This window comes from Panthera tigris, chromosome B3, assembly GCF_018350195.1.
Source record: "Panthera tigris isolate Pti1 chromosome B3, P.tigris_Pti1_mat1.1, whole genome shotgun sequence".
In the NCBI taxonomy this organism is placed as follows: domain Eukaryota; kingdom Metazoa; phylum Chordata; class Mammalia; order Carnivora; family Felidae; genus Panthera; species Panthera tigris.
Window position 1 is genome coordinate 28,056,376 of NC_056665.1, and position 27,932 is coordinate 28,084,307.

General features: G+C 39.8%; 1 protein-coding gene across 1 annotated transcript in view; it reads left to right on the top strand.

The window, feature by feature from the left end:
• Positions 1–5,761: 5,761 nt before the first annotated feature.
• The window catches only part of NIPA1 (NIPA magnesium transporter 1), an 83,930-nt gene continuing 61,759 nt past the window's right edge, over positions 5,762–27,932 (top strand). The window contains exon 1 of the mRNA XM_042988305.1: positions 5,762–5,924. Within this exon, the coding sequence (XP_042844239.1) occupies positions 5,762–5,924 (163 nt within the window). The remainder of the gene's footprint in view (positions 5,925–27,932) is intronic.

Here is a 27,932-nt window from a genome sequence, read left to right on the forward strand (position 1 = left end):
AAAAATATTATGATTAGACAGATTTGGAGGGATGGGTACATGGATTTTTAAAAATGTTCTCTGCACTTCCATATATATTTGAAATATTTTATAATAAAGTAAAAAAAAAAAAAGATTTTTCAATCTTTCCTGATTACTTGTTTGTATTTAAACTCTTCTCAAGTGTAGAAATAAAAATATATATTTTTAAAAATCAGGCTGTCTTCAGAGTAAAAAAAAAAACCATAAATACTTTTATTAAGAATGGTTTCAGGGCACCTGGGTGGCTGAGTCAGTTAAGCATCTGACTCTTGATTTCAGCTCAGGTCATGATCTCCAGGTTTGTGGGATCAAGCCCTGTGTTGGGCTGTGCAGTGACAGCATGGAGCCTGCTTGGGATTCTCTCTCTCCCTCTCTCACTGCCCCTCCCTTGCTTGCATGCTTGCTCTCTCTCTCTCTCTCTCTCTCTCTTAAAATAAATAAATAAACTTTAAAAAGAGAATGTTTTCAAACACATAGAGAATAGCATGCAATCCTCATACACATTACTCAACTTAATCAGTTAGCAACTTTCTGCTCTTTTTACTTTTTAAAAAATGTTTGTTTATTTTCAAGAAAGAGAAAGAGACAGAGACTCCCAAGCAGGCTCCACATGGGTTTGAACTCACGAATCGTGAGATCATGACCTGAGCCGATATCAAGAGTCATACACTTAACTGACTGAGTCACACAGGTGCCCCTGTTTTTACTTTTTTAAACTTGGTGGGAAAGGCAATCACTTGTGTGCAGTCTTCTGATCCCTACCTGGTTGCATGAGAATGTGTGTAGGGCACAGAATACTTCTTTATCAAGAAGTAAAGAGCCTTGGCAGCCTGTTCTGGGTTTATCACCTTGAGTGACAATCTCTTTCCCTGTTTCAGATTCTGTGTACTCCTTTGTTCTGCTTAAGCAGGCGCATCATATGGCCCTTAGCCAACCCCACTACTATATCCATTCCCAGAGGGGCGGGAATGGGGTCCTTTGCTTGCAGCAAAAGAGGGGTGCATGCAGGCCATTGCCCACATTGGCTGCAGGCTGCGACCTGTTGACCACGAGAGACTGAAACCTACTGTTGAAGCTGATCTTATTCTGTCTCTTCTGTGTGAGAGTAAAGGTTTGTGCTATCCAGTGCCTATGTGAGTCTTGTCTCTCTTGGTGACCCTGACATTTATATACCATGGAATGAGTAGAAATCCTGTGACTGCTGCTCTTGGTGGCAGGTATCCATTCCCTCCTCTGCTATCTTCCATGCAGTAGGACTTTTCCTTGCCTGGAGACGGTAACAGGTGTCGCTTGATAAATCCATTTACACATATGCTTACACACTCATCTTATTTACTTATGAAATTTTATTTTAATTTTTTTTAAGTTTACTTATTTATTTATTTTGAAAGAGCAAGAAAGAGAAAGCATGTGCTCCTGAGCCAGGGAGGGGCAGAGATAGAGGGAGAGAAAGAATCCCAAGCAGGCTCCGCAGTGTCACTGCAAAGCCCAACACAAGGGTCAACCTCATGACCCATGAGATCATGACCTGAGCTGAAATCAAGAGTTGGATGCTTAACCAACTGAGCCATCCAGGCACCCCAACCTTATAACATTGTAAAAAGCAAATTTCCGGGGGCGCCTGGGTGGCTCAGTCGGTTAAGCGGCCGACTTCGGCTCAGGTCATGATCTCGCGGTCCGTGAGTTCAAGCCCCGCGTCGGGCTCTGTGCTGACAGCTCAGAGCCTGAAGCCTGTTTCGGATTCTGAGTCTCACTCTCTCTCTGACCCTCCCCCATTCATGCTCTGTCTCTCTCTGTCTCAAAAATAAATAAACGTTAAAAAAATTTTTTAAATAAAATAAATAAAGAAACAAATAAATAAATAAAAAGCAAATTTCCGGGGCGTCTGGGTGGCTCAGTCGGTTAAGCATCCGACTTTGGCTCAGGTCATATCTCATGGCTCATGAGTTCGAGCCCCATGTCAAGCTCTGTGCTGACAGCCTGGAGCCTGTTTCAGATTCTGTGTCTCCCTCTTTCTCCTCCCCCGCTCATGGTCTGTCTCTCTCTTCTCAAAAATAAATAAACGTTTAAAAAAATTTTTTTTAAAAAGCAGATTTCCAACATAATCACTTCAGCTGTAAATATTTAACCAATTGTCTGTAATAAAGATATTAATATAATCACAATCTTATTAGCACACCCAAGAAAATTAACCCTCTTTAACATTATTTAGACCCTGTTTGTGTTCAATGTGACCTCAGACTTTTAAAATAACATTTAATGCCAAAAGATGAAATAACATCTGCAGTGTTTTAGGGAAAGGAAGTACAGTCTGAAAATATTAAATCTGTCCATTTTAGGGGCGCCTGGGTGGCTCAGTCGGTTAAGCGTCCTACTTCGGCTCAGGTCATGATCTTGCGGTCTGTGAGTTCATGCCCCACGTCAGGCTCTGTGCTGACAGCTCAGAGCCTGGAGCCTGTTTCAGATTCTGTGTCTCGCTCTCTCTCTGCCCCTCCCCTGTTCATGCTTTGTCTCTCTCTGTCTCAAAAATAAATAAACATTAATAAATAAATAAATAAATAAATAAATAAATCTGTCCATTTTGTGGTTCACGTAAACATTCCATAACATTTAAAAGCCTCAAAGATTATAGCACCTATGTTTTATTTTCAGTGTCTGTTCATTGAAAATTTTCTAGTGAATTGAAATATAGAAAAAAAAATTGGTAAAAGAGTGATGTGAATAATGAACCCAGTAAAATATATATTTAAGATTATACAAGTATAGAATTATGAATACATGGTAGTCTCTAAATGTTATAAGCCTTGGCAAATACAAAAAAAAATTGCAAGGATTTGGAAAGTGAGCTGATTTCCTCATTTGTTATTGCAAGGAGTCAATTTATACTGTCTAAAAGTTAAGAGTTAAATGAAACATAGTTACTCCCACCTCTTAATGTTTTTCACTGATTTTAATTTTAGAAGCATCTTTTAGGAACTAATACCTCTTGTGGTAGAATAGCATTTTACCTCAGCTTCAGTAGTCACTCCATTTTTATTTCAGCTTTTTAAATGTTAAATCCATGTAATATAGTTTCAGCTTTGAATGAAAATACCATATGTGCCTTCCCATGTGATAAATGTCTATCCTTTTACCCATTTACTCATCTGGAAAAATGTTTGTAGTGGAGTTCTTAATGGTAATAATAGTTACTTTAGGGCGATGGAATTTGGGGTGAGGCTTTATATTCTCTGGCATTTACTGAATTCACTGAGTTTTTTTTTTTAATGAACATTACTCTTTTTGCCAAAAGCACTGAAGGCATGTGTGTGTGTGTTTATGTATATGTTTACATACATATTTATATATTTACATATACATACTGGCATTATTAGAGAAGTAAATGATTATGACTATGTTGGCAATGCTGCTGCTGCTGCTGCTGCTGCTGCTTTCACTTGCCTCTAAGAGTTATAATGGGATTTACTGCTTATTTCAGGAAATACCACTGATGTTCACAAGTATATTTAAAAAGAATAAGCAACCACTTCACACTTACTACAATGGCTATTAAAGAAAAGACAACTGGAAAATTATAAGTATTGGTGAGAATGTAGAGAAATTGGAATCCTTGTGTATTGCTGGTGGGAATGTAAAATGGTGCAGAGACTATGGAAAAGTTTGGCAGTTCTTCAAAAAACTAAACATAGAATTACCATGACTCAGCAATTCCATTCTTAGGTACAGTGCATCCAAAACATTTTAAGTCAGGGACTGAAACAGATACTTTCATGTGGTGATCATTGCAACATTATTCACAAAAGCCAAAAGGCAGAAACACCCCAAGGGTGCATCAACAGATGAACAGATAAATAAAATGTTGTGTGTGTGTGTATATATATATATACACACACACACACACACACTGGAATATTACTCAGCTATAAAAAGGAATCGAGTTCTGATACATGCTACAACATGGATGAACCTTAAAACCAAATGAAAACCAAGCTAAGTGAAATAAGCCAGTCACAGAAGGACAGATATTATATAATTCCATTTACATGAAATATCTAGAATAGGTGAATTCATAGAGACTGCAAGTAGATTAGAAGATTGGAAGTAGGGGGAAGAAGAAATGGGGATGACTGCTTAATGGCTACAGAGTTTCTGTTTCAGATGATGGAAAATTTTTAGAAATAGAGAGGGTTGCAACATTGTCAACACAATTAATATCAATAGTACATTTAAAAATGGTTAAAATGACAAGTTTTATGTTATATACAACAGACCCTTGAACAATCTGGGGTTTCGGGGCATTGCCCCCCCCCCCACAGAAAAATCCACAAATAACTTTCGATTCCCCAAAAACTTAACTACTACTACTACTAACCTACTGTTGACCTAAGCCTTACCAATAACATAAAGAGTAGATTAAAACACGTTTTACATATGTATTATATACTGTAGTCTTACAATAAAGTAAGCTACAGAAAAGAGAACATCAAGAAAATCATAAAGAAGAAAAAACACATTCACAGTACTATATTGTAAAAAAAAATCCAAGTGTGAGTGGACCCAAGCAGTTCAAGTCCCTGTTGTTCAAGGGTCAACTGTATGTTACCACAATACAAAAGAATAAACAATGGGCTAGATTCATTATTAGTTTTCGTGCAGAATAGTATATTATTTCATACTGCTCCACAAACTAATAATGTTGTCGGCATAGGTTTTATACTCTAACCTAGTATTTTCAAAATTTATGAAGATGTTTATTATAGCATCATTTATAATAGAAAAAAACTGGTAGTCAAAACTACCATACAACCAACAACTGCTAAATGGTTGGACAAACTATGGTAATTAACTTTATGGGAAATTATACTGTCATTAAAATAATCATAATTATGTAGCAACAAAGAAACTGATTATAACTTTAAATAAAAAGGATATTTTGTATATTGTAACTGGAAATACGTAAAAGAATGTATACTAAGGGAAAATAAATAATTAGGCTATAGTGTTTTGGGATTGTGGAATTTCAAAATAACTATTTCCTGTTTTCCATGCTTTCCATAATTTTGATATATTTTATTGAAAATAAATTAGGAAATTAGACGGTATGGTTACAGGCTCCCTGCTCCACTGTGGAGGCAGCTTGACTTCACCCGATTCAGCAGTCCCATTTGAGTGTCTACAGCTGAGTCGTCCAGGTTTTAGGACCCACTTTAGATTCCCTGACGGCCTCCGACTAGAAGCTTTGGGATCGTGATCCCAGCAAAGGCGGTGTCGTGCCGACCTCCTTCTGGTTCCAAATAATGCATGGGACACTAAAAAATTATTTATCTCGGATAAAAACTTAAGTGGACTTCCGGTATTTTCATTTACCAAATCTGGGAACCCTACCTCCACCCACCCATCTACCACTGTATCCCTTTCACACCGCCCCCTCTTACCTCTCCTCACTCTCCTTCCTCATTGTCACTCCCCTCCTCTCTACTCCATCACCCGGCTCCGCGGAACCAGGGCTCCACCCCCACTGGACGAGCCCCAGGCTCCCCCACTGCAACCTCTTCACGGAGACCAAGTTCTACTCCTCCCCTTTCCCGCCTCCGCGGAACTCGGAATTCTCCCCACACCCACACCCGGTCCGAACCCAACCCTCCACTCTGTCCAGGCCCAGCAGATCCCCGGGTCCACCCCCTCCAGCCCCAGCGCGCGCGGCGCGCAGGCGCAGGCGCGGAGGGCGGGCGCGGGCGGAATGGGGACTGCAGCGGCGGCAGCGGCGGCGGCCGGGGAGGGGGCGCGCAGCCCGAGCCCCGCCGCGGTGTCGCTTGGCCTGGGCGTGGCCGTCGTGTCGAGCCTGGTGAATGGGTCCACGTTCGTGCTGCAAAAAAAGGGCATCGTGCGCGCCAAGCGACGAGGTAGGGCGGGCCGCAGGGGCTGCGCTTTGGGTTAAGGGGGTGAGGATGGAGGGAGCAGCCGCCGGGAGATGAGCAGGGGAGCGGCCGCAAGTTGGGGGTGTTTGGGTCGCTGCTTAGACCCGGCCTAGGGCCAAGGCGGAGCACCTCGGAGGGCAAAGCTGCTAGGGCGGGAGTCTCCTCGCCCACCTGAAGCGCAGGCACTGCCGCGGCCCTGCGCCCTAGAAGCGTACCAGCCGCTGCCGCGTCTTGTCCTCTCGCAGTTCCAGAAGCTGTCCGAGAATCAACCGATGCACCCTGAGCCGTGGTAGTTGTGTCTCCCCCACCCTTTTTCTCTTTTCCTAGCGTCTAGAGAGGCTTTGTTCAATTTTACAGGGTTTCACCAGCTGACTTCTTTCTTCCCAGACCCTCCCACTCCCTCTGCAGCCGCGCAGCCTACTAACCTGCCCTTCGGTTGGAGCCTAGGCGACCCTGTCACCCGCACCCATTCGCTGCTAGGGAAACCTTCCGGTTTATAGTATCCCAAAATGGTCGGAGTGCAGTGCTTGCCCAGAAGGAGCAACCTCTCGCCTAGGCTGTGGCCTCGGCCTAGGGGAGAGCAAGACCCGCTAATTTGCCTCCCCTAACCCCCTGCAGTGACCACGCCAGTGCAGAAGAAAGAACTGTGCAGGAGGCAGGGCCGCGGGGGTTGGAGCGGGGAACAGGTGGGCCAAGAAGGCTCTCACTCGCAGGGTCAAGCAAGAGGTCTGTGCTTCTTTGTAGCTTCTGTTCCTGGGGTCCTTGATTGAGATACTCTGGTTTAGACTTGAGCCATCTGGCTACAAGTGATCTTCAGTGTGGAGAAAGCTGAAGGCAGATTTTTCTGAAAAAGCAAAAAATGGGTCAACTGAGTATTCCCCTGGTGGATAAGCCACCAGACCCCACTCCTTAGTAATGTGGAAAGTGAGAGATGTAGCACAGTTCGTTGACAGCGTCTGTGTTAAGAGAACCCTGGGACGATTTACTGAATGCAAGATGTAGCATGCTGTGAGACACAAATGCTGCTCTCAGGAGGACAGAGAATCTTGTGGGTTGTTAGCTGTTCTTTTCACAAGAATAGTATTAAGAGTTCTCAGGAAAATGAGACCACCAGGTCAAGGGTTTGAGAATAAGTAAACTTATTTAATAGTGCTGATTCCAGAACACAGGTGAAACTTTCTCAGAGTTTCCTGGATGGAGAGCCAAAAATCCCTTCAGAAAGACTGCAATCTCAAATGAAAATATAAAATCATGGATATTTGTTTAAAGAATTCAACTTAGAAGTGAAAACACTGAACTTTACATAAAATCCAAATAAAACCAAGTATGCTTTCCTTGGGATGCAGACATGTCTCTAAGACACATCTGGCATTGGCCTATTTTTCTGGAAGCACCTATCAATTTGACAGGTTTCAGGGGTGTGTGAAGTGTTTACTGTAACTTAAACATAACACATGTGCCCAGTGATAAGATATGTGAGAAGGGCACTCCTCCTCTATAGTGTCCTTCCAAAAACCTACAACCCCAGTCTCACCATAACAAAAACATCTCACAAACATTGAGAAATATCCTGCAAAATATATGACCAGTCCTCTGCCAAGGTTGTAAAGTCTGAGAGACTATCACAGACAGGAGTCGTCTAAGGACACATAATGATATTAGGTAAAATCTAAGGAAACCTGAATACGGACTTTAGTTAATAAAAACAAACAATTATTGAGTAAAACTAAAATGTGTTTTTTTAGCTCAGCTTATGTGTTTGAGGATATTAGTGAATAAGAAAATTTAAAAAAAGCACAACCAGAAAAAAAACCCACCCATAATTGATGCTGTTATTTATAACTATGTACTATGCCTTTAAATTAATAAAGTGAAAATGTGCTATTTGCTAATTTCATACTTTCCCACTTACAACCCATTGCTGCAGATTCAAGTTAGCTGAGTTGCTCACTGTGATGGAAGACATATAGTCTTGTTTTGATAAATGTAGTTTTGATTTGTTCAACAGATATTCTTGAAACTTTTATTATGAGGATATGCAGTTTCAGAATCTACTCTCCTTAAAATCTTTTCCCACCTCTGCTAACAAGCAGCAGAGTTGACCATTATGAAATGACTGATATGGGAGAGATAGGAGGAAAGAGGAGGTAGCTAAGAACTAGGAAGTCAAGGTCTTGCATTAAGGGAGACCAGTCAGTTTCTTACACTGTAAAAAACTGTCTCAGTGAAAGTTTCAACTTTATTATTATTTTTAATATAATTTATTGTCAAATTAGCTAACATACAGTGTATACACTGTGCTCTTGGCTTCGGGAGTAAATTCCCATGATTCATTGCTTACCTATAACACCCAGTGTTCATCCCAACAAGTGCCCTTCTCAATGCCCATCACCCATTTTCCCCTCTCCCCCGCCCCTCCATCAACCCTCAGTTCTCTGTATTTAAGAGTCTCTTATGGTTTGCCTCCCTCTCTGTTTGAAACAACTTTTCCCCTTTCCTTCCCCCATGGTCTTCTGTCAAGTTTCTCAAATTCCATGTGAGTGAAAACATATGATATCTGTCTTTCTCTGACTGACTTATTTTACTTAGCATAATACCCTCCAGTCCATCCACGTTGTTGCAAATGGCAAGATTTCATTGTTTCTCATTGCCAAGTAGTATTTCATTGTATATATAAACCACAATTTCTTTATCCATTCATCTGTTGATGGACATTTGGGCTTTTTCCCATAATTTGGCTATCGTTGATAGCGCTGCTATAAACATTGGGGTACATGTCCCCCTATGGATCAGCACTCCTGTGTCCTTTGGATAAATTCCTAGTAGTGCTATTGCTGGGTGGTAGGGTAATTCTATTTTTAATTTTTTGAGGAACCTCCACACTGTTTTCCAGAATGGCTACACCAATTTGCATTCCCACCAACAGTGCAAGAGGGTTCCCATTTCTCCACATCCTTGCCAATGTATGTTGTTTCCTGAGTTGTTAATTTTAGCCACTCAGACTGATGTGAGGTGGTATCTCAGTGTAGTTTTGATTTGTATTTCCCTGATGATGAGCGATGTTGAGCATCTTTTCATGTGTCTGTTGGCCATCTGTTGTCGTCTTTGAAAGTGTCTATCCAAAATCTATAAAGAACTTACCAAACTCAACACCCAGAAAACAATCCAGTGAAGAAATGGGCAGTTTCAACTTTAAACAAAGTGCCACATGAGAGCATTGAGTTTTAGCTTCAGGAGAGGCAAGTTTTGGTCACAGCCCTTCTACTGGGGGTTTTGGGGCCAAGTTTCCTCTGTTACAAGCTTTCACTCACTCTTGAAGGGACCTTCCCAATAAACAGAGTTCCCGGATAGTCCAGGAGCACTTTCCATAACACAAGCTCATGGTGGACTACCTGACTCCTGGGGCACCTCTGAAGGACTCTGTGTGAGAAGAGGGCAGGGGGCACAAGGGGCCACAGATCATTTATAGTATGCCTAGTGTCAGAGTCCAGTTAAAGAAAGATTTAAGTGAGAAAAACAAGGTAATTGTGGGGTGTGAAAGCTTTTGTGGAAAGCCAGTTAGAACTTCAGAATTCTGGCACACGTAGGCAATGATGGCTAGGGAGGTTGATAGCCTGGGGGTGGTATCCTGCCCTGGGACAAGCTTTGTGGAAACAGTCTCAGGAAAGTCATGTGGTTGAATTTGCTGGAAGCTTTGGAAAATTGCATAGTAAGTTACTTTATATAGAATGCCCTAGACCAGGATGAACCAGCAGATCTTTTTAAAATCCCTTTCTTCAAAACCAGGAGATACCACCTTACACACATTAGGATGGCTATTATAAAAATAAAAGAAACAAAAAGCAAGACATAAAATAACAGGTATTGGTGAAGGTGTGGAGAAATTGGAACTCTTGTGCATTTTTGATGGGAATTAAAAATGATGCACCTGCTTTGAAAAACAGTATGGTGAGTCTTCAAAAAATTAAACACAGACTTAACCATATGACCCACCAATTCCACTTCTGGGTATATACCCAAAAGAAGCGAAAGAAGGGTCTCAAACAAATATTTGTACACCCATGTTTATAGCAAGAACAAAAGGACATAGCATAAACAAAAGGTGGGAGCAATCCAAATATCCATTGACAGATGAACAGATAAGCAAATTGTGGTATATACATTTAATGGAATGTTATTTAGCCTTTTTAGCCTCTTTATGATGGTAATTCTAACACATGCTACAACATGGATGAACCTTGAGAACAGTATGCTAAGTGAAATAAGCCTGTTAAAAAAAGATGAACACTGTATAATTTCACTCATATGCGGAACTTAGTCAAATTCACAGACACGGAAAGTAGGATGGTGGTTGCAGGGACTGCAAGAAGCAGGGAATGGAGAGTTAGTGTTTAATGAGTACAGTGTTTCTGTTTGAGAAGATGAAAAGGTTCTGGAGATCAGTGGTGGTAATAGTTGTACAACAATGTGAATGTACTTAATGTCATAGAATTGTACACTTAAAAGTGTTGTTTAAAATGATAAATTTTATGTTTATTTTACCATAATAAAAATCCTTTCCAGGTTTCATAGTCTCTTTCCTGAGGAGTATAGTCTAAAACTGTAGTCATACTGTTAAGACACTGGAAAGGTGAGTGAGTTGTGTTGTGAGCATGGAACCGGGGATTCAGGCATTCCGCCTGCTGTCCCAAGCCTTCTGTACATTGTTTCTGAAGCACGTGCATTCCCTGGCTGTGGGATGTATGTGTTCTTTCTCGTTGCTTCTCCTGCCATCTCCAGGCACACTTAGGTGCATGTGCCTCCACATCCACAGAGAAGACAGACACACATTGTCTTCATCCCTGCAGTGGTCTGCGATTAGTTTCTGCTGTTTCTGTGAACCCTCCAGACCCTGACAGATGGGGTCAGTTTCCTCCCCCATGCATTTCCTTGGCGCTGGTCCTCAACCCCCTTCTGCCTCTGAAACCCATGGGATGATGGCCTGTTTACTTGTCTGTTCCCCTGGATCTTGGCTTATCAAGGCAGGGCACAGCTCCTGTCCACTTGGGAGGCATGTGATGGATACTCAGTAATGCTAACTGGCCATGTATAACTTGAGTGAAGAAGGTAAAACTGGACCTTATATTTTATGAAAAGACTTCAGAGCTTTCTTCAAGGTGCTTAAAGCTGACATCATTTACTTGTGGCCTCTACTAAGTAAATGAAGCCAGAGTTACTGCTACATCTGAAGATCTACACCTATCTGATCTCTGTCTAGTCCTGAAGAGAGATCATTGTTGATAAGGAACATGGTGAGAATAGCTCTGAAGCCTGTACCTGGTTTAACTGATACTGTTTCCATAAGAAGAGAAGATAAAGGAGGCTACTAATAGGAAACCCATGGTGTCCCAGACTCATGTATCTATCAGCTTGCTGAGCCCCCCTCTCTTCTTTCTGTCTTTTCCTCCCTCCTTTTCTGCTTCCCTCCTTCCCTCCCTTTCTCCATCTCTCCATATAGTCTCTTCACATGTGGCTACCTTGGGCTTCCTTACTCCATGGTCTCATGGGGAAGTCAGATCCCTTGCATGGTGGGTAGCTTCCCTTAGACCAGATCTTCCAAGGATGATGGTGGAAGCTGTGTGGATATTTTTGGCCTGATCTCAGAAGTTTTGCAGTGCCACTTCTGCCACATTTTATTGGCTTACTCAGGGCCAACCCAGGTTCAGTGTGGGAGGGGAATGTATAAGGGCATAGATCCCCTGAGGCATGCACCTGATGTGGAACTGCTGGTATCAGGATTTTAACCCAGCTCATGCTCATTATGAAGATCATCTATTTTGCCCTGGTCCCTGTAGGGAAGGTAAGAGGGAAGATAGATTTACCTACAGATAAGGCTTAAGTGTGAAATTTACTTTTTAATCTGATACTGTGTTATTATAACTGTGAATAATACCCAAAGACTTTAAGGCAAATAAAAATTTATTCTCATTTTCATACAATGTAAGTGAAATACCCCTTGGTCTTATTGGATTGCTGTTGAACAAAATATATTTTTTCCTCAAAAATATTTGTATAGTATAAAATGTTATTTATATTTTCAGTCCGATTAAGTCCGTAATGAGTAAACAGTCATTTAAAAAAATTTTGGGGGTGCGTGAGTGGCTCAGTCAGTTAAGCATCTGACTCTTGATTTCAGCTCAGGTCATAATCTCACGGTTCATGAGTTCAAGCCCTGCATGGGGCTCTATGCTAACTGTGCAGAACCTGCTTGGGATTCTTTTTCTCTCCCTCTCTCTCTGCTCCTCCCCTGCTCACTCTTGCACATGCTCTCTCTCTCTCTCAAATAAACTTTAAAAAAAATTGGGGGGAGGGTGCGTGGATGGCTCAGTCATTTGAGCATCTTACTCTTGATTTTGCCTCAGGCCATGATCTCACAGTTCATGAGATTGAGCCCCATATCTGGCTCCATGCTGACAGCATAAACCCTGCTTGGGATTCTCTCTCTCCCTTTCCCTCTGCCCCTGCCCTGCTTGCACGTATGTGTGAGGTCTCAAAATAAATAAGTAAACATTAAAAAAAAACCTTTTTTAACCATGATGGACTAGAAAAGACCACTTTTCACATTAAATAGGTAATGGGGATTAAGGAGTACACTTGTTGTGATGAGCACTGGGTGATGTATGAAATCATGACCTGAGCCAAAATCAAGAGTTGGTCACTTAACTGACTGAGCCACCCAGGTGCCCCTAAAAGTGATGTTTTTATAAACTGTATACATACACAAGTATCTATTATACATACATATATGTATAGCCAAAAAGATTTCCAGGAATATCATATCTATTTCCATGCTCATATTTAAATGTAGAGGAAATATAAACATATATTCCCAAAATTTGTTTTCCACAATTTTGGCTTCTCTCTGCGATAGTTGCATTCTACTAGTCATGACTGAGAGCTCATTATCATAGATTGTTCTGTTCACATAAACAGAGCACACTAGTACAGCTATAAATATCTGACATCTACCTGTCATGAAAGCAAGAATCAGTCACCTTGGCTTCTCTGCCCTCAGGGTGGGTTGGGGGCAGCCTCCATCTCTGTGAGGAAAAAAATGGGAGAGAAAGCTCTGCAGTTACAGCAAGGAGGAAGTGGATGCTCTTTAAGGGCAGAAACCATCCCTTGGGAGACTTTTTAAGTCTTCGTATTCACTAAGGATTGTGTACATGATGATTCTAGTAAATACGTGATAGATGGACACAGTAAGAAAATAGAATACAAGTATTGCATTGAGCTTTCTGGGGGAGTATGATGAGGAAGGAGAATGTGTTAATATATACCAGATTAATTTTCCTCTTGAAACACAATGTCATTTCCTGAAGAAACTGAGAAACTACCATAGCAGTTATTGCATTATGGTCACCATTGTGTGGGCTAACCTAGAAGTTTATGTATTGCTTATAAACTGTTTCTTTTTTAAAAACATTAGAGTATAATTACATAGAATAAGCTGCACAAATCTTAAGGGTACAGTTTGGTGAGTTTAGGGTTAGGGTTAGGTTAGGGTTAGGGTTATTTGACAAATAAATATATGTGTGTATCTAACACCCTAGTAAAGAAATTGATTATTGCTGTAGCCCTAGAATGTTCCCTCATGTCTTTTTTATATTCTGTGCTCCCCACACCACAGCAGAGTACCCAATCTTCTGATACCTATCTGCATAGAATGAATTAGTTTTGCCTATTTTTGAACTTCATTTAAGTGGAATTATATAGTATGTACTTTCTTACGTCTATTTTATTTTTTGGCTCAGCATGGTTGAAGATTCATTATGCTGTTATCAATAGTACATTTATTATATTGCTGAATAGTGTTCCATTGTTTGAATATACCATAATTTGCTCATTCATTCTCTTGTTGATGAACATTTTGGTTGTTTCCAAAGTTTTGCAGTTTGAATAAAGGAGCAATGACAAGTCTCATATAATTCTTTTTAAAACATAATGTTTTCATTTCTTTCGTGAAATACCTTGGAATAATAGTGCTGGATCATATAGTAGGTATGTAAGTAAATTTAAGACATTACTAAACATTTTTCCCACTCTAATTGTACCATTTTACATTCTCATTAGCAATATATGAGGGTTTTAGGTGTTCCATATCCTCTTCAACATTTAGTGTTGTCATATATTTAAATTTTAACCTTTCTGGTAAGTGTACAGTGGTATCCTGTGATTTTCATTCTCTTTTTCTTGGTAGTTTCATTTAATGAGTTTATTGTCCATTTGTATATGTTTTTTAATGAGGTGTCTTTTAAAGAGCTTTGCCTATGTTTTATTGGATTGTGTCTTTTTGTTATTGATTGTTAGTTTGTACGTATATCCTGGATACAAGTCCTTTGTCAGATAAAGGAATTGCAAATCTTTCTCTGTGGCTTGCCTTTTCATTTTCTTAAGGGTGCCTTTGGAAGGACAGAAAATTTTAGTTTTGATGAAGTTTAATTTTGTGTGTGTGTGTGTGTGTGTGTGTTCTGTTTTAATTTTAATTTCAGTAACTGAACCTACACTGTTATATTAGTTTCAGGTGTACGATACAGTAATTCAACGATTTCATACATCACTTGGTACTCATCACAAGTGCATTCTTCAATCCCCATCAACTATTCACCCATCCCCCACCTGCCTCCTCTCCAATAAGCATCAGTATGGTCTCTATAATTAAGAGTCTATTTCTTGGAGCACCTGGATAGCTCAGTTGGTTATACGTCCGACTTGACCTCATGGTTCGTTAGTTCAAGCCCTGGGTTGGTCTCTGTGCTGACAGCTCAGAGCCTGGAGCCTGCTTTGGATTCTGTGTCTCCCTCTTTCTCTGCCCCTACCCTGCTCGTGCTCTGCCTCTCTTAAAAATAAACGTTAAAAAAATTTTTTTAAAGGAGTCTGTTTCTTGTTTTGTCTTTCTCTTTTTTTTTTTCCACTTTGCTTGTTTGTTTTGTTTCTTTAATTCCACATCTGAGTGAAATCATATGGTATTTGTCTTTCTCTGACTGGCTTATTTCACTTAGCATTATACTCTTTTGCTCCATTCATGTTGTTGCAAATGGCAAGATTTCATTCCTTTTGATGACTGAATAAGACTCCATTGTATGTGTGTGTGTGTGTGTGTGTGTGTGTGTGTGTATGACATCTTCTTTATCCATTCATCTATTGATTGACACATGGGCTTCTTCCATATATTGGCTATTGTAAATAGTGCTGCTACAAACATAGGGGTGCATATACCCCTTTGAATTAGTGTTTTTGTATTCTTTGGGTAAATACCTGGTAGTGTGATTGCTGGATCATAGAGCAGTTCTAACATTTTGAGGAACCTTCATACTGTTTTCTACAGTAGCTGCACTTGTTTGCATTGTCACCAATAGTGCACAAGTGTTCCTTTTTCTCCACATCCTCACCAAACCCTGTTGTTTCTTGTGTTGTTGATTTTAGCCATCCGATGGGTGTAAGGTAATATCTTATTATGGATTTGACTTGCATTTCCCTGATGGTAGGTAAATGATGATGAACATCTTTTCATGTGTCTGTTGGCAATCTGTATGTCTTTGGAGAAATGTCTGTTCATGTCTTTTGCCAATTTTTAAATTGGATTGTTTGCTTTCTGGGTGTTCAGTTTTATAAGTACTTTTTTAAAAAAGATTTTATTTCTGGGGCGCCTGGGTGGCTCAGTCGGTTAAGCGGCCGACTTCGGCTCAGGTCATGATCTCGTGGTCCATGAGTTCGAGCCCCGCCGTCGGGCTCTGTGCTGACAGCTCAGAGCCTGGAGCCTGTTTCGGATTCTGTGTCTCCCTCTCTCTCTGACCTTCCCCCATTCATGCTCTGTCTCTCTCTGTCTCAAAAATGAATAAACGTTAAAAAAACAAAAGAAAAAAAAGATTTTATTTTTAAGTAATCTCTACACCCAATTTGGGGCTCAAACCCAAAACCCCAAAATCGAGTCGCATGGTCTGACTGAGCCAGCCAGGTGCCCAGAGTTTTATAAGTTCTTTATATATTTTGGATAACCCTTTATCAGATATGTTATTTGCAAATATCTTTTCCCATTCCATAGATTGCCTTTTAGTTTTGTTGATTGGTTCCTTTGCTGTGTGGAAACTTTACTTTGATGTAGTCCCAATAGTTTATTTTTGCTTTTGCTTCCCTTTCCACAGAAGACATGTCTAGAAAGAAGTTACGATGGCCCATGTCAAAGAGGATACTTCAATCCAAGGTTCTCTTCTCAGATTTTTATGTTCTCTACTAGGATTTTTATGGTTTCAGGTCTCACATTTAGATCTTTAATACATTTTGAATTTATTTTTGTGTATGGTGTAAGAAAATGGTCTAGTTTCATTCTTTTGCATGAAGTGTCCAGTTTTCCCATCATCATTTGTTGATAAGACTGTCTTTTCATTAGATATTCCTTCATGCTTTAAGATTAATTGACCATAGGGGCACCTGGGTGGCTCAGGTAAGCCTCTGACTTTGGCTCAGGTCATGATCTCACAGTTTGTGAGTTCGAGCCCCATGTTGGGCTCTGTGCTGACATCTCAGAGCCTGGAGCCTGCTTTGGATTTTGTGTCTACCTCTCTCTCTGCCCCACCCCTGTTTGCACTCTGTCTCTCTCTGTCTCTCAAAAATGAATAAATGTTAAAAAAAATTTTTTTTAAGATTAAGTGACCATATATTTGTAGGTTTATTTCTGGGTTTTCTATTCTGTTCTCTTGACCTATGTGTCTATCTTACTTCCAGTACGACTAATTGACCATACATTTGTGGGTTCATTTCTGGGTTTTCTATAATATTCTCTTGATCTATATGTCTGTCTTACTGCCAGTACCATACTGTTTTGATTATATTACAGCTTTGTAATGTAACTTGAAATCTGGAATTGTGATACCTCTCACTTTGCTTTTCCTTTTCAAGATTGCTTTGGCTGTTTGGGGTCTTTTGTGGTTCCATACAAATTTTAGGATTGTTGCTTCCAGCTCTGTGAAAAATGCTAGTGATATTTTGATAGGGATTGCATGAAATGTGTAGATTGCTTTGGGTAGTATAGACATTTTAACAATATTTCTTCTTCTAATCCATGAGTATGGAATGTCTTTCCATTTCTTTGTGTCGTCTTTAATTTCTTTCATCACTATTTTATAGTTTTCAGAATACAAGTCTGTAACCTCTTTCATTAGGTTTATGCCTAGGTATCTTCTGTTTTTGGTGCAGTTGTAAATGGGATTGTTCCTTAATTTCTCTTTCTGTTACTTCATTATTGCTGTATAGAAATGCAACAGATTTCTGTATGTTGATTTTGTATCCCACAACTTTACTGAATTTGTGTGTCATTACTAGCAATTTTTTGGTGGAGTCTTTCAGGTTTTCTATATAGAGTATCATGTCATCTTCAAATAGTGCAAGTTTCACTTCTTCCTTGATAATTTGGATCTCTTTTATTTCCTTCTCTTATTGCTATGGCTAGGACTTCCAATACTATGTTAAATAATAGTGGTGAGAGTGGACATCCCTTCTTATTCTGACCGTAGAGGGAAAACTCTCAATTTTTCCCCATTAAGGATGATATTAGCTGTTGGTTTTTCATAGATGGCCTTTATTATGTTGAGATGTGTTCCCTCTAAACCTACTTTGTTGAGAGTTTTTCTCATGAATGGATGTTATGCTTTGTCAAATGCTTTTCTTCATCTTCTGAAAGGATCATATGGTTCTTATCCTTTCTTTTATTAATGTGATGTATCACATTGATTGATTTGCAAGTATTGAACCACCTTTGCAGCCCAGGAATAAATCCCACTTGATTGTGTTGAAGGATTCTTTTTTTCTTTTCTTTCTTTTTTTTTTTTTTTGAAGGATTCTTTTAATGTGTTGTTGGATTTGGTTTGCTAGAATTTTGTTGGGGATTTTTGCATCATGTGAACATCCAGGATGTTGGTCTCTTTTTCAGTGGTGCCTTTATTTGGTATTAGGGTAATGCTGGACTCATAGAATGAGTTTGGAAGTTTTCCTTCCTTTTTTTTTTTTTCTTGGAATAGTTTGAAAAGAATTGGTATTAACTTTTCTTTCAGTGTTTGGTAGAATTTGCCTGTGAAGCTTTCTGGTCTAGGACTTTTGTTTGTTGAGAGTTTTTTGATTACTGATTCAGTTTCTTTGCTGGTTATCAGTCTGCTCAAATTTTCTGTTTCTTCCTGTTTTAGTTGGTAGTTTAATAATGTTTCTCACAGTTTATCCATTTCTTCCAAGTTGTCCAATATGTTGGCATATAGTTTTTTGTAACATTCTCTTATAATTGCTGGTATATCTGTGGTATATCTGTTCAAAAAGAATGTGTATTCTGCTGCTTTAGAATGAAATGCTCTGTATGTATCTGTTAAGTCCATCTGCTTTAGTATGTCATTTAAAGCCATTGTTTCCTTGTTGATCTTTTGCTTAGATGGTCTGTCCATTGCTGTATGTGGGGTGTTAAAGCCCCCTACTATTATTATATTATCAATGAGTTTTTTTATGGTTGTGATTAATTGATTTATATATTTGGATTATCTAAGTTGAGGGCATAAATACTTATTATTGTTAAATCTTTTTGGTAGACCCTTTTATTTTGCAGTACCCTTCATCTCTCATTACATTCTTTGTTTTAAAATCTAGTTTGTCTGATATAAGTATGGTTGTTCCAGTTTTATTTTAATGTCTGTTAGCATGATTAATCATTCTCCATCCCCTCACTTTCAATCTGGAGGTTTCTTTGGGTCTAAAATATGTCTCTTGTAAGAAGCACATTGATGGATCTTTTTTAAAAATCCATTCTGATGCCCATTATCTTTTTAGTGGAGCATTTAGTCCATTTACATTCAGAATAATTATTGATAAATATGAATATAGTGCTATTGTATTACCTGTAAAGTCAATGTTCCTGTAGATTGTCTCTGTTTTTTTCTAGTGTTTGTTGTTTTTGGTTTCTCTTTCCCATTGGAAGGGTCTCCTTTAATATTTCTTGCAGAGCTAGTTTAGTATTCCTGAACTCCTTTTTTGTTTATCTTGGCAACTCTTTATCTCTCCTATTCTGAATGACAGCCTTGCTGGATAAAGGATTCCTGGGTGCATATTTTTCCCATTTAGCACATTGAATACCTCTTGGACTTAAATGCCTGTTTCCTTTCCCAGGTTAGGGAAGTTCTCAGCTATAATTTGTTCAAATAAACCTTCTGTCCCTTTTTCCTGCTCTTCTTTTGGAACTCCTAAGATACTGATATTATTGCACTTTATTTTGTCATTGAGTTCCCTAAATCTACCTTCATGATCTGATAGTTTCCTTCTTTTTTCTTTTCAGCTTCATTATTTTCCATAATTTTCTATTTATTCATTCATTCATTCATTCATTCATTCATTTTTTAATACTCATTTACTTTTGAGAGAGAGAGAGAGAGAGCATGAGCAGAGAGGGAGACGGAAAATCCCAAGCAGGCTCCACACTGTGCACTGAACCTGATGCAGGGCTCAAGCACAAACTGGGAGATTATGACCTGAGCTGAAATCAACAGTTGGATGCTTACCTGACTGAGCCACCCAGGTACCCCTTTAATTTTTATCTTCTATGTCATTTACTCTCTCCTCTGCTTCTTCAATCCTTATTGTGACTGTATCCAGTTGCATCTCAGTTATAACATTTTTAATTTCAGCCTAATTAGTTTTTCAGTCTTTGATCTCTGCAGGAAGCGTTTCTCTGGTTTCTACTACCCAGCTAGTATTCTTATGACTGTTGTTCTAAATTCTTGTTCAGATATCTTGCTTATATCAGTTTTGAGTAAATCCCTGGCTGTGACTTCTTCTTGGTATTTCTTTTGGGGAGAATTCTTCCATCTTGTCATTTTGGCTATGTTTCTGTCTTTTACATATTATGAAAGCTTGTTATGTTTCCTGCTCCTGAGAGTAATGCTATATTAAGAAGAGGTCATGCACTGTCCAGGGCCAGGTACTTCAGAAGTGTTTCTGGTGTATGCTGTGTGCACTTTGCTATTGTGTTTTGGCTGCTCTTTCCCACAGGTCAGTCCTCTGGAGAGTTTCTCCTTGCTTGCAGTGGGGAGTGTTTGGACCTTTAATTAGGTGTGCTTTGTTTGTTTGTTAAAATAAACCTGAATAATAATAATAAGTCTGAATGAGAAAAAGAGAAAAGAAAAAGAAAAAAAAGCAAACAACCCCATAAGCCTGATTTCAAAGAAACAGAAAAAATAAAAAGCCTGGTCCAAAAAAAGAGAAAAGGAAATGAAAAAACAAACAACTATAAGCCTAATTCCAAAGCGGGGAGGAAAAAAAGCCTAGTCCTATTTCCACCTGATCTGAAGCCGACATTTCGGAGCATTCTGTGATCAATAGAGTTGTGACTGCAGGTAGCCTGTGATGGTTGGTCCCCTGGGGAAGAGGCCCACTACACTGGGGCACAGTCACACCTGCCCTAGTAAAGATGTATCTGCAGGACATTGTTGGGGGGGGGGGTGTGGAGTGGCAGGGTAAGGGTTTGGGGTAAGTGGCTCCAGCCTCCACTGTGGGTGCTGTGTTGCTCACTGAAGTCTGTCCATGCTGGTTTGTAGTGAGAAAGTGGCATCACCCTGCTCTCTGGTCTCCGGAGTGGAGACCTGGCACCTACTAACAAGAATCTCTCACAGATTGAAGAATTTCCCTCTTGTGTTCCTGGCTTCTGTCAGATTCCTGCTCTCACCCTGTCTGTGACAAGGCTGTTGGCATGCCTAGGGCCACAGTTCTCCTGTATTTTGTCTCTGGCCTGTGACTGGGATTCAGAAATCCAAATCTTAAAGGACCCTTGCAGGGTGTGGAACTGCTTCCCTCCCACAGAGGAGAGACTTGCCATGGTGCATCTGGTGCTGTTTTGTCCCAGCAAAGCAGTTGTATGGCTGCACTTGTGCTTAGAGTTTATTGTGAAACAGTGAAAAGCAGCAACCAGGTTATCTACTCTCTGTGTGAGCTTCTGTCCCTTGCTGTTGAACGGTTACTCAAATGGCGACCATCAGTCTTTTGTCCTTGGAGAGGCAGTATACCCTGTTCCACATGTACTCCAGGAAGGGGAATGTTCTCTCCCAGTGCAGCCCAGGGATCCCTACACCATGCTCTTTGCTCCAAGGCCTCTGCCCTCCTTCTCCCCAGGAACTCCACTGCACTCACCAGCTCGACTCTGCTGAAAAGCAGAGACTTCTAAAAGCTCAGAATTTGAGCTCTGCTGCTTGTGAAAACTTGTGATCCATCCTCCTGATCCCCAGTCAGTGGTTTTGGGGAAGTGTTTTTCTTACACAAACCCAACACACTGCTATCTCTCCCCCTCTCTCTTTCTCTCTCTCTCATCTCTTTGCAAAAGGGCTCTCTTTCCTCTGTGGCACCATGGCTTTCTCTCCCCTAATTTATGTCTCTGCACCTTGTACCTACCGCAGTCTCTCCCTCTAATTGTGCACATTGTTCTTTTCACCCTCAGATCGATTTCCTAGGTGTTCAGAATGATTTGTTGTTAATCTAGCTGTGTTTGAGGGACAAGGCAAGCCCAGGATCCCCCTCCTACTCCACCATCTTAACTCTCTCCTCAGCTGTCTTCTTTGTTATTATATAGTGTCCTTTCTTGTCTCTTGTTACACTTTTTGTTTTTAAGTCTATTTTGTCTGATAATAGTATTGCTTCACACACTTTCTTTTGACATCCATTTGCATGACAGATGATTCTCCATTCCTTCACTTTTTTTTTAAGTTTATTTATTTTTTGAGAGAGACAGAGACAGCATAAGCAAGGGAGAGGCAGAGAGAGGCATATATATATGAAGAAGCATATACGTATATATATATATATATATGTATGTATATATATATATGACACATACCATATTAAGTTGATTGTCGTTTAAGTTTGAACCCATTCTTTACTCTTCTCTCCTCACATTTTAGCTATGTGTTATTGTATTTTATATACTTTTTTGTGTGTGAGTTCCTTGACTGATTTTTTATAGAAATAGTCATTTTTAATGCATTTGTGTTTCCTACCTCTATACTCACTTTTGGTCTCTCCTTTCCAAAGTGCCCCCTTTAATATTTCTTGTAGAGTTGGCTTAGTGGTCACAAGCTCCTTTAGTTTTTGTTTGTCTGGGAAACTCTACATCTCTCCTTACTGTGAGTGATAGCCTGGCTGGATAGAATATTCTTGGCTGCAGACTTTTCGTATTCAGTACTTTGAATGTATCGTGCTGCTCTCTTCTGCTTTGCAAAGTTTCTGCTGAAAATCCCCTGCTAGCCTTATGTGTTTTCCCATGTAAGTTATTATCTTTTTTTTACTTTACACTTTAAAATTTTATATTTTTCAGTATGTTTTGTCAACTTAATTACAGTATTTCTTGGTGTGGTTCTGCTTTTGTTGATTTTGTTGGGGTTTCTCTCTGCCTCCTGGATCTGGATATCTGTTTCTTCCCCCCAGATTAAGGAAGGTTTCATCTATTTTTTTCTTCAATTACATTTTCCTCCTCCCTTTTCTCTTCTTCTGGGATTCACATAATATGAATGTTGTTACATTTGATGGAGTCACTGATTTCCCTAAGTCTGTTCTCATCATGCATAATTCCTTTATCTCTCTTTTCCTAAGTTTGATGACTTTCCATTACTCTAGCTTCTAGGTCACTAATTTGTTCCTCTGCTTCTTCCAGCGTGCTGATCATTCCATCAAGCTTGTTTCTCATTTTATTTATTGAACCCTTTGTCTCTACTATTCCTTATTTCTGTGTTAAGGGTCTCACTCATGTCTCCCATTCCTTTCTCAAGTCCAATGAGTATCCTTGTGGTCATTATTTTATATTCTCTATCAGGCATATTACTTGTATCTGTTTTGCTTAGATCACTGGCCATGACATTGTCCTGCTCTTTCATTTGGAATAAATTTCTCTGTCTTCTCATTTTGTCTAAGTCTGTGCCTCTTTCTCTGTGTTAGGAACATCAGCCGTGTCTCCTGTTCTTAAGGGTATTGGCCTTATGAAGAATAGGTCACGTAGTGCACTGAAGTACAGTATCTTTCAGTGCCCAGGGCCTGGGACTTCCAGGTGTATCTCCACTGTGTGCTGCATGTGCTCTTCTGCTTTCTCCTGGCTGCTTTATCCCTCAGGCCAGTTGTCTGCAAAGGCTCACTTTGTCTGTTTTGGGCAGTTTTGGATTCCTAGCCTGAATGTGACATATTTTCACTAGGTGTACTCTGGTCTCTTTGTGAAATGAGACCTGTCACCACCACCACCTGAATCCAGGCTCTGCAAAACCCTTGGGGAAGTGCAGTGTGAGCAGGTCTTCTAGGGGTGGGGCCTGCTGCATGTGGACGGAGGCAAGGATGAATTGGAGTAGTTCCACCCGAGTGTGTGTGGGATGGGGTAGGGTTGGGTGTAATTAAGTAGTGCCACCTGCAGGTGGTCCTGTGCTTTTGAGAAATAGGGGAAGGTAATGGCACTATCCAGTTCCTTTGTTCTTGGAGGTGTTTTCTGTGAACACTCTCTCTAGAATGCACTCTGAAATGAAGAGCCTTCCCATTGTGTATCCCTGGCACTCTTCAGATTGCTGTTTCCACATTGTATGTCTGTGAGTTGTTGCCTGCCTCTGTTCCAAGAGCAGCATGATACCCTCCAGTCTCTATCCCATCCTAGCCCACTGACCTTTAAAAGTCCAGGCTTTAAGTCTGGCTCATTGCCAGAACTCATGAAATTCAACCCCTCTCACCTTCTAAGGCAATTGCTATAGGGATTTGTTTTCCCTGCATATTCTCCTGTGTGCTAGTCTGTCTTTCATCCATCTCTGCAGCCACAGCTCCCTTCCCATCACAATGGCCACAACCTGTTTCCCTCCCGAACCACAGCTCTGCACTAACTACCCTCTTTGATGTGACCTTTCCTCTACTGTTAGCTGTGCAGTTGTTCTGCCAGTCTTTAGGTCAATTTATGGGGGGTATTTAGAATGATGTGATAGTTATTTAGTTGTATTCATGGGACGAGGGGAACTTACGGTCCTCCTACTCTGCCACCATCTTCTAACCTCTGTAACTTCTTTTGTTCTATATGATTGGTGCTTTTTTATTTGATTTCTGCCTAAGAAATCTTCGTTTCTCCTCAGGTCATGATGCCTTTGTCCTGTGTTTTCCTCTAGTAGTTTGTAGATTTAGCTTTTACCTTTAGGTCTGTAAGCTATTGAGTTAACTTTTGGGTATAGCTGAGGCATGAATCAAGGTTCAATATTTTCCCTACTGGTATCTAGTTGATGCAGCACCATTTATTAAAGTGACTTTCTCATTGAATTATACTGCCACTTCAGCCCATGATTTGACTGTACATGTATGGTTCTATTTCTGAACTGTGTTGTGTTTCATTGTATATGGCTATCCTTATGCCAGTGCCACACTGTCTTGATTATGTAGTTTTATAGTAAAATTTACAATCAGATAGTATAAGCCCTACAACTTTGTTCCTCTTTTTCAAGACTGCCAAACTATTTCTATAGGAAAATAAGTTCTACATATTTAATAATTGATGTACAAAAGAACTTCAAATGCTAAATCAATTTATAAGTTGGTGAATACCAGTGCTCAAATTGATTCTAATTAATACCCCCATCTAACTACGTTGGTGTTTGGAAATAAAATTTCTTATTAGTCCTTTTTAAAGAACTCTGAAAACTGTAGCATCATGTTACACATTTTTTTTAAGTTGAAGCATTAATTAATTAGTAAAGGACATAGTGATGCACTCTATTTTTGCTGTTTGCAGCAACTTCTATTGTTGCTCTAGGAGCATGCATGAAAGGAAGCCATTTTTCCATGGTATAATCCAAAAGGTAAATAAACTAGATGACTATCTATTTTTGTGCTAGAAAGTCATATTTAAGGATATTTCTGATGCACTTACATAACTTAATGGAAGATTTCAAAAGCTACAAGTCCATGGTTGGACAGCATCACTGCCAATTGATGTTATCATCCTGACAAGTCTTTTTTGTATTCGCACAACATTTCTTTGTTTTATAGTTCTGCTGTTATAAACAGCCATTCAACACCCAGGGGTTCCAATGTGAGACAAATACCCCTACAACTTAACTATTAGGATCACTGCAGCCCATACGTAGGAGTGGAGGAGAGGACATGTGAGCGTAGCCAAACAAACAAAAAATCCTCAGTGTTCTACAATTCTGTGGCTCTCTGTTCTTGCTGATCCCAGAGGACTTGAAGTGTCCTGGGAAGCAGCTGGGAAACGGAGTGTGGGCATAAGCTTGAATGAGTGCCTCCTGATGTAAGGTGAGTGACTTTAAAATCTTTAGGTACAGTGATGTTTGAAGATGAAACTGTGAAGAAACCAACTGGTTTTAGAATAAGAGAAAAACTTCTATTTATGACAGAGGCTGAGAGCTGTTATGGAATACAGGCATCCGGGAGCTCATGGCTATAAAAAGAGGAAGGAACCTGAGGCAGCCAGCTCAGTGAGGAGGCTGTGCACAGGTGGATGGGCAAGCCAGCCTATCCACCCTTAGGCAGAGCACTTGTTTGAGGGATACTACTCATTTGAAGCCCTTGGGGACCACCTGCAGGAGCTTCACTTTGGTTTCTAGTAAAGGGTGTGGGACAGGTATACAGACAGAAAGTCTGACTTATTAAATGTCCATGGAAGCAGAAAAGTTTTGCCTGATATTGCCCTAAAATGTGAGGGTGATCTAAAAAGCTTTTGGATTTTAGCAAATGCAAGCTCCTCCTGGTGCATATAAGTGGAAGAGTCTGAGACACTTGGAGCTGATTTGTATCCTTTGACAAAAGGGAGACCAAAAGCCTATTTCCCCATCCCTGGGTACCTTGTGTCCCAGGTTTTTCCCCATTTTAGTTAACACTTTTTTTCCTAAACCTCCAAATGCATGTGCTATATGGTGGTAAATGGTGTTGGGTAATGTAGCAGTGAAAGAGGAGAACCCATGGGTCTCATTGCATTGGCTCCTGGCATCCTTGGACCAGTTTCTGCCCCAGGAGGGTCACCCATATTCCAGATACTGCTGCGGCAGCAATCCCTGACTCCATAAGCACTGATGACCAGACTATATTCATTGCAATAAAAGGAGTTGACCATTCTCTGCCCCCAACATTCTGTTTCCCCACAATTGTGACTAATTCCTCAATTTTAAAGTCCCTCAAATCTTGTTATATCTAATACAGAACTTTTTTAAAAGTTGAGTAGATTATTGTGCACATCTGCCATACAAATGAGCTTCAAGATGTTGTAGGATGATGTACATTTACAATTATTTAAATTAATGAGAATATTTATTTATACACAAAAGAGAAGTGGAGTGATTATACTAATATGAAACAAAGTAGATTTTTAACACAAAATTGTTATTAGAAACAAAGGACAGGGGCGCCTGGGTGGCTCAGTCAGTTGAGCGTCCGACTTCGGCTCAGGTCACGATCTCGCGGTCCGCGAGTTCGAGCCCCGCGTCGGGCTTTGGGCTAATGGCTCGGAGCCTGGAGCCTGCTTCTGATTCTGTGTCTCCCTCTCTCTCTGTCCCTCCCCCATTCATGCTGTGTCTCTCTCTGTCTCAAAAATAAATAAACGTTAAAAAAAATTATAAAAAAAAAACAACAAAGGACATTTTATAACAATGAAATGGTCCATCTATGAGGATGATGTAGCAATTCTAAATCAGTATGTACCTGACAGCAGTCTCAAAATACATTAAAATTGACATAGAAAAGAAATAGAAAATTCAGCAATAATAGTTGGAGACTTTAGTATGCTACTTTCAAAAATTTATTTAATAAAGTTTTTATAGAAAACTAGGCAGAAGATCAACGAGGAATAGAAGACTTGAATGATACTATAAACCAACTGACGTTAAATATTGTAATTATTACAGTTGGATTTATGTATGCCATTTACTCTTTGTTGTATATGCTTCACATACTTTCTGTTTCTATACTCATTTTATTTGCATAAAGTGAATTTTTCTAGTGTAATATTTTATTCCTTTAGTGATTTTTCACTATGTATATATGTTTTTTGAAGTACAGTTGACATACAACATTATATTAGTTTCAGGTGTACAATGTAGTGATTTGACATTGCCATACATTACAGAATGATCACCATGACAAGTCTAGTTACCATCTGTCACCACATGTAGTTATTAAGGTATAACTGACTATATTCCCTTTGCTTTCTTTTTAAAAATTTTTTTTTTAACGTTTATTTATTTTTGAGACAGAGACAGAGCATGAACGGGGAGGGTCAGAGAGAGGGAGACACAGAATCTGAAACAGGCTCCAGGCTCTGAGCTGTCAGCACAGAGCCCGACGCGGGGCTCGAACTCACAGACCGCGAGATCATGACCTGAGCCGAAGTCGGCCGCTTAACCGACTGAGCCACCCAGGCGCCCCCCCTTTGCTTTCTTTTTATCCCCATGCCTTATTTTATAACTGGAAGTTTGTACTTCTTAATCCTCTTCACCTATTTTGCCCATCTTTCCCCTGCCCCCTCTTCACCCCTCTGGCAACAGTTTATTCTTTGTTTTTATGAGTCTGTTTCTATTTTGTTTTCTTTGTTCATTTTTTTGTTTGTTTTTTAGATTCCACATGTGAGTGATATCACACCATATATGTCTTTCTTTGTCTGACTTCATTTCGCATAATACTGTCTGGTTCACCCATGTTGTCACAAATGGCAAGATTTCATTCTTTTTTATGACTAATATTCCACTCTATGTATATGTATATATATATTTATATCTCTATCTATCTATCTATCCACACACATACCCCACATCTTTTTCCATTCATCTGTCAGTGGGTACTTAGGTTGCTTAGGTACATAATTTGGCTATTGTAAATAATCTTGCAATAAACATAGGGTGTATATACCTTTTCCAATTAGTATTTTTGTTGTCTTTAGGTAGATACCTAGGGATAGAGTTACTAAATCATATG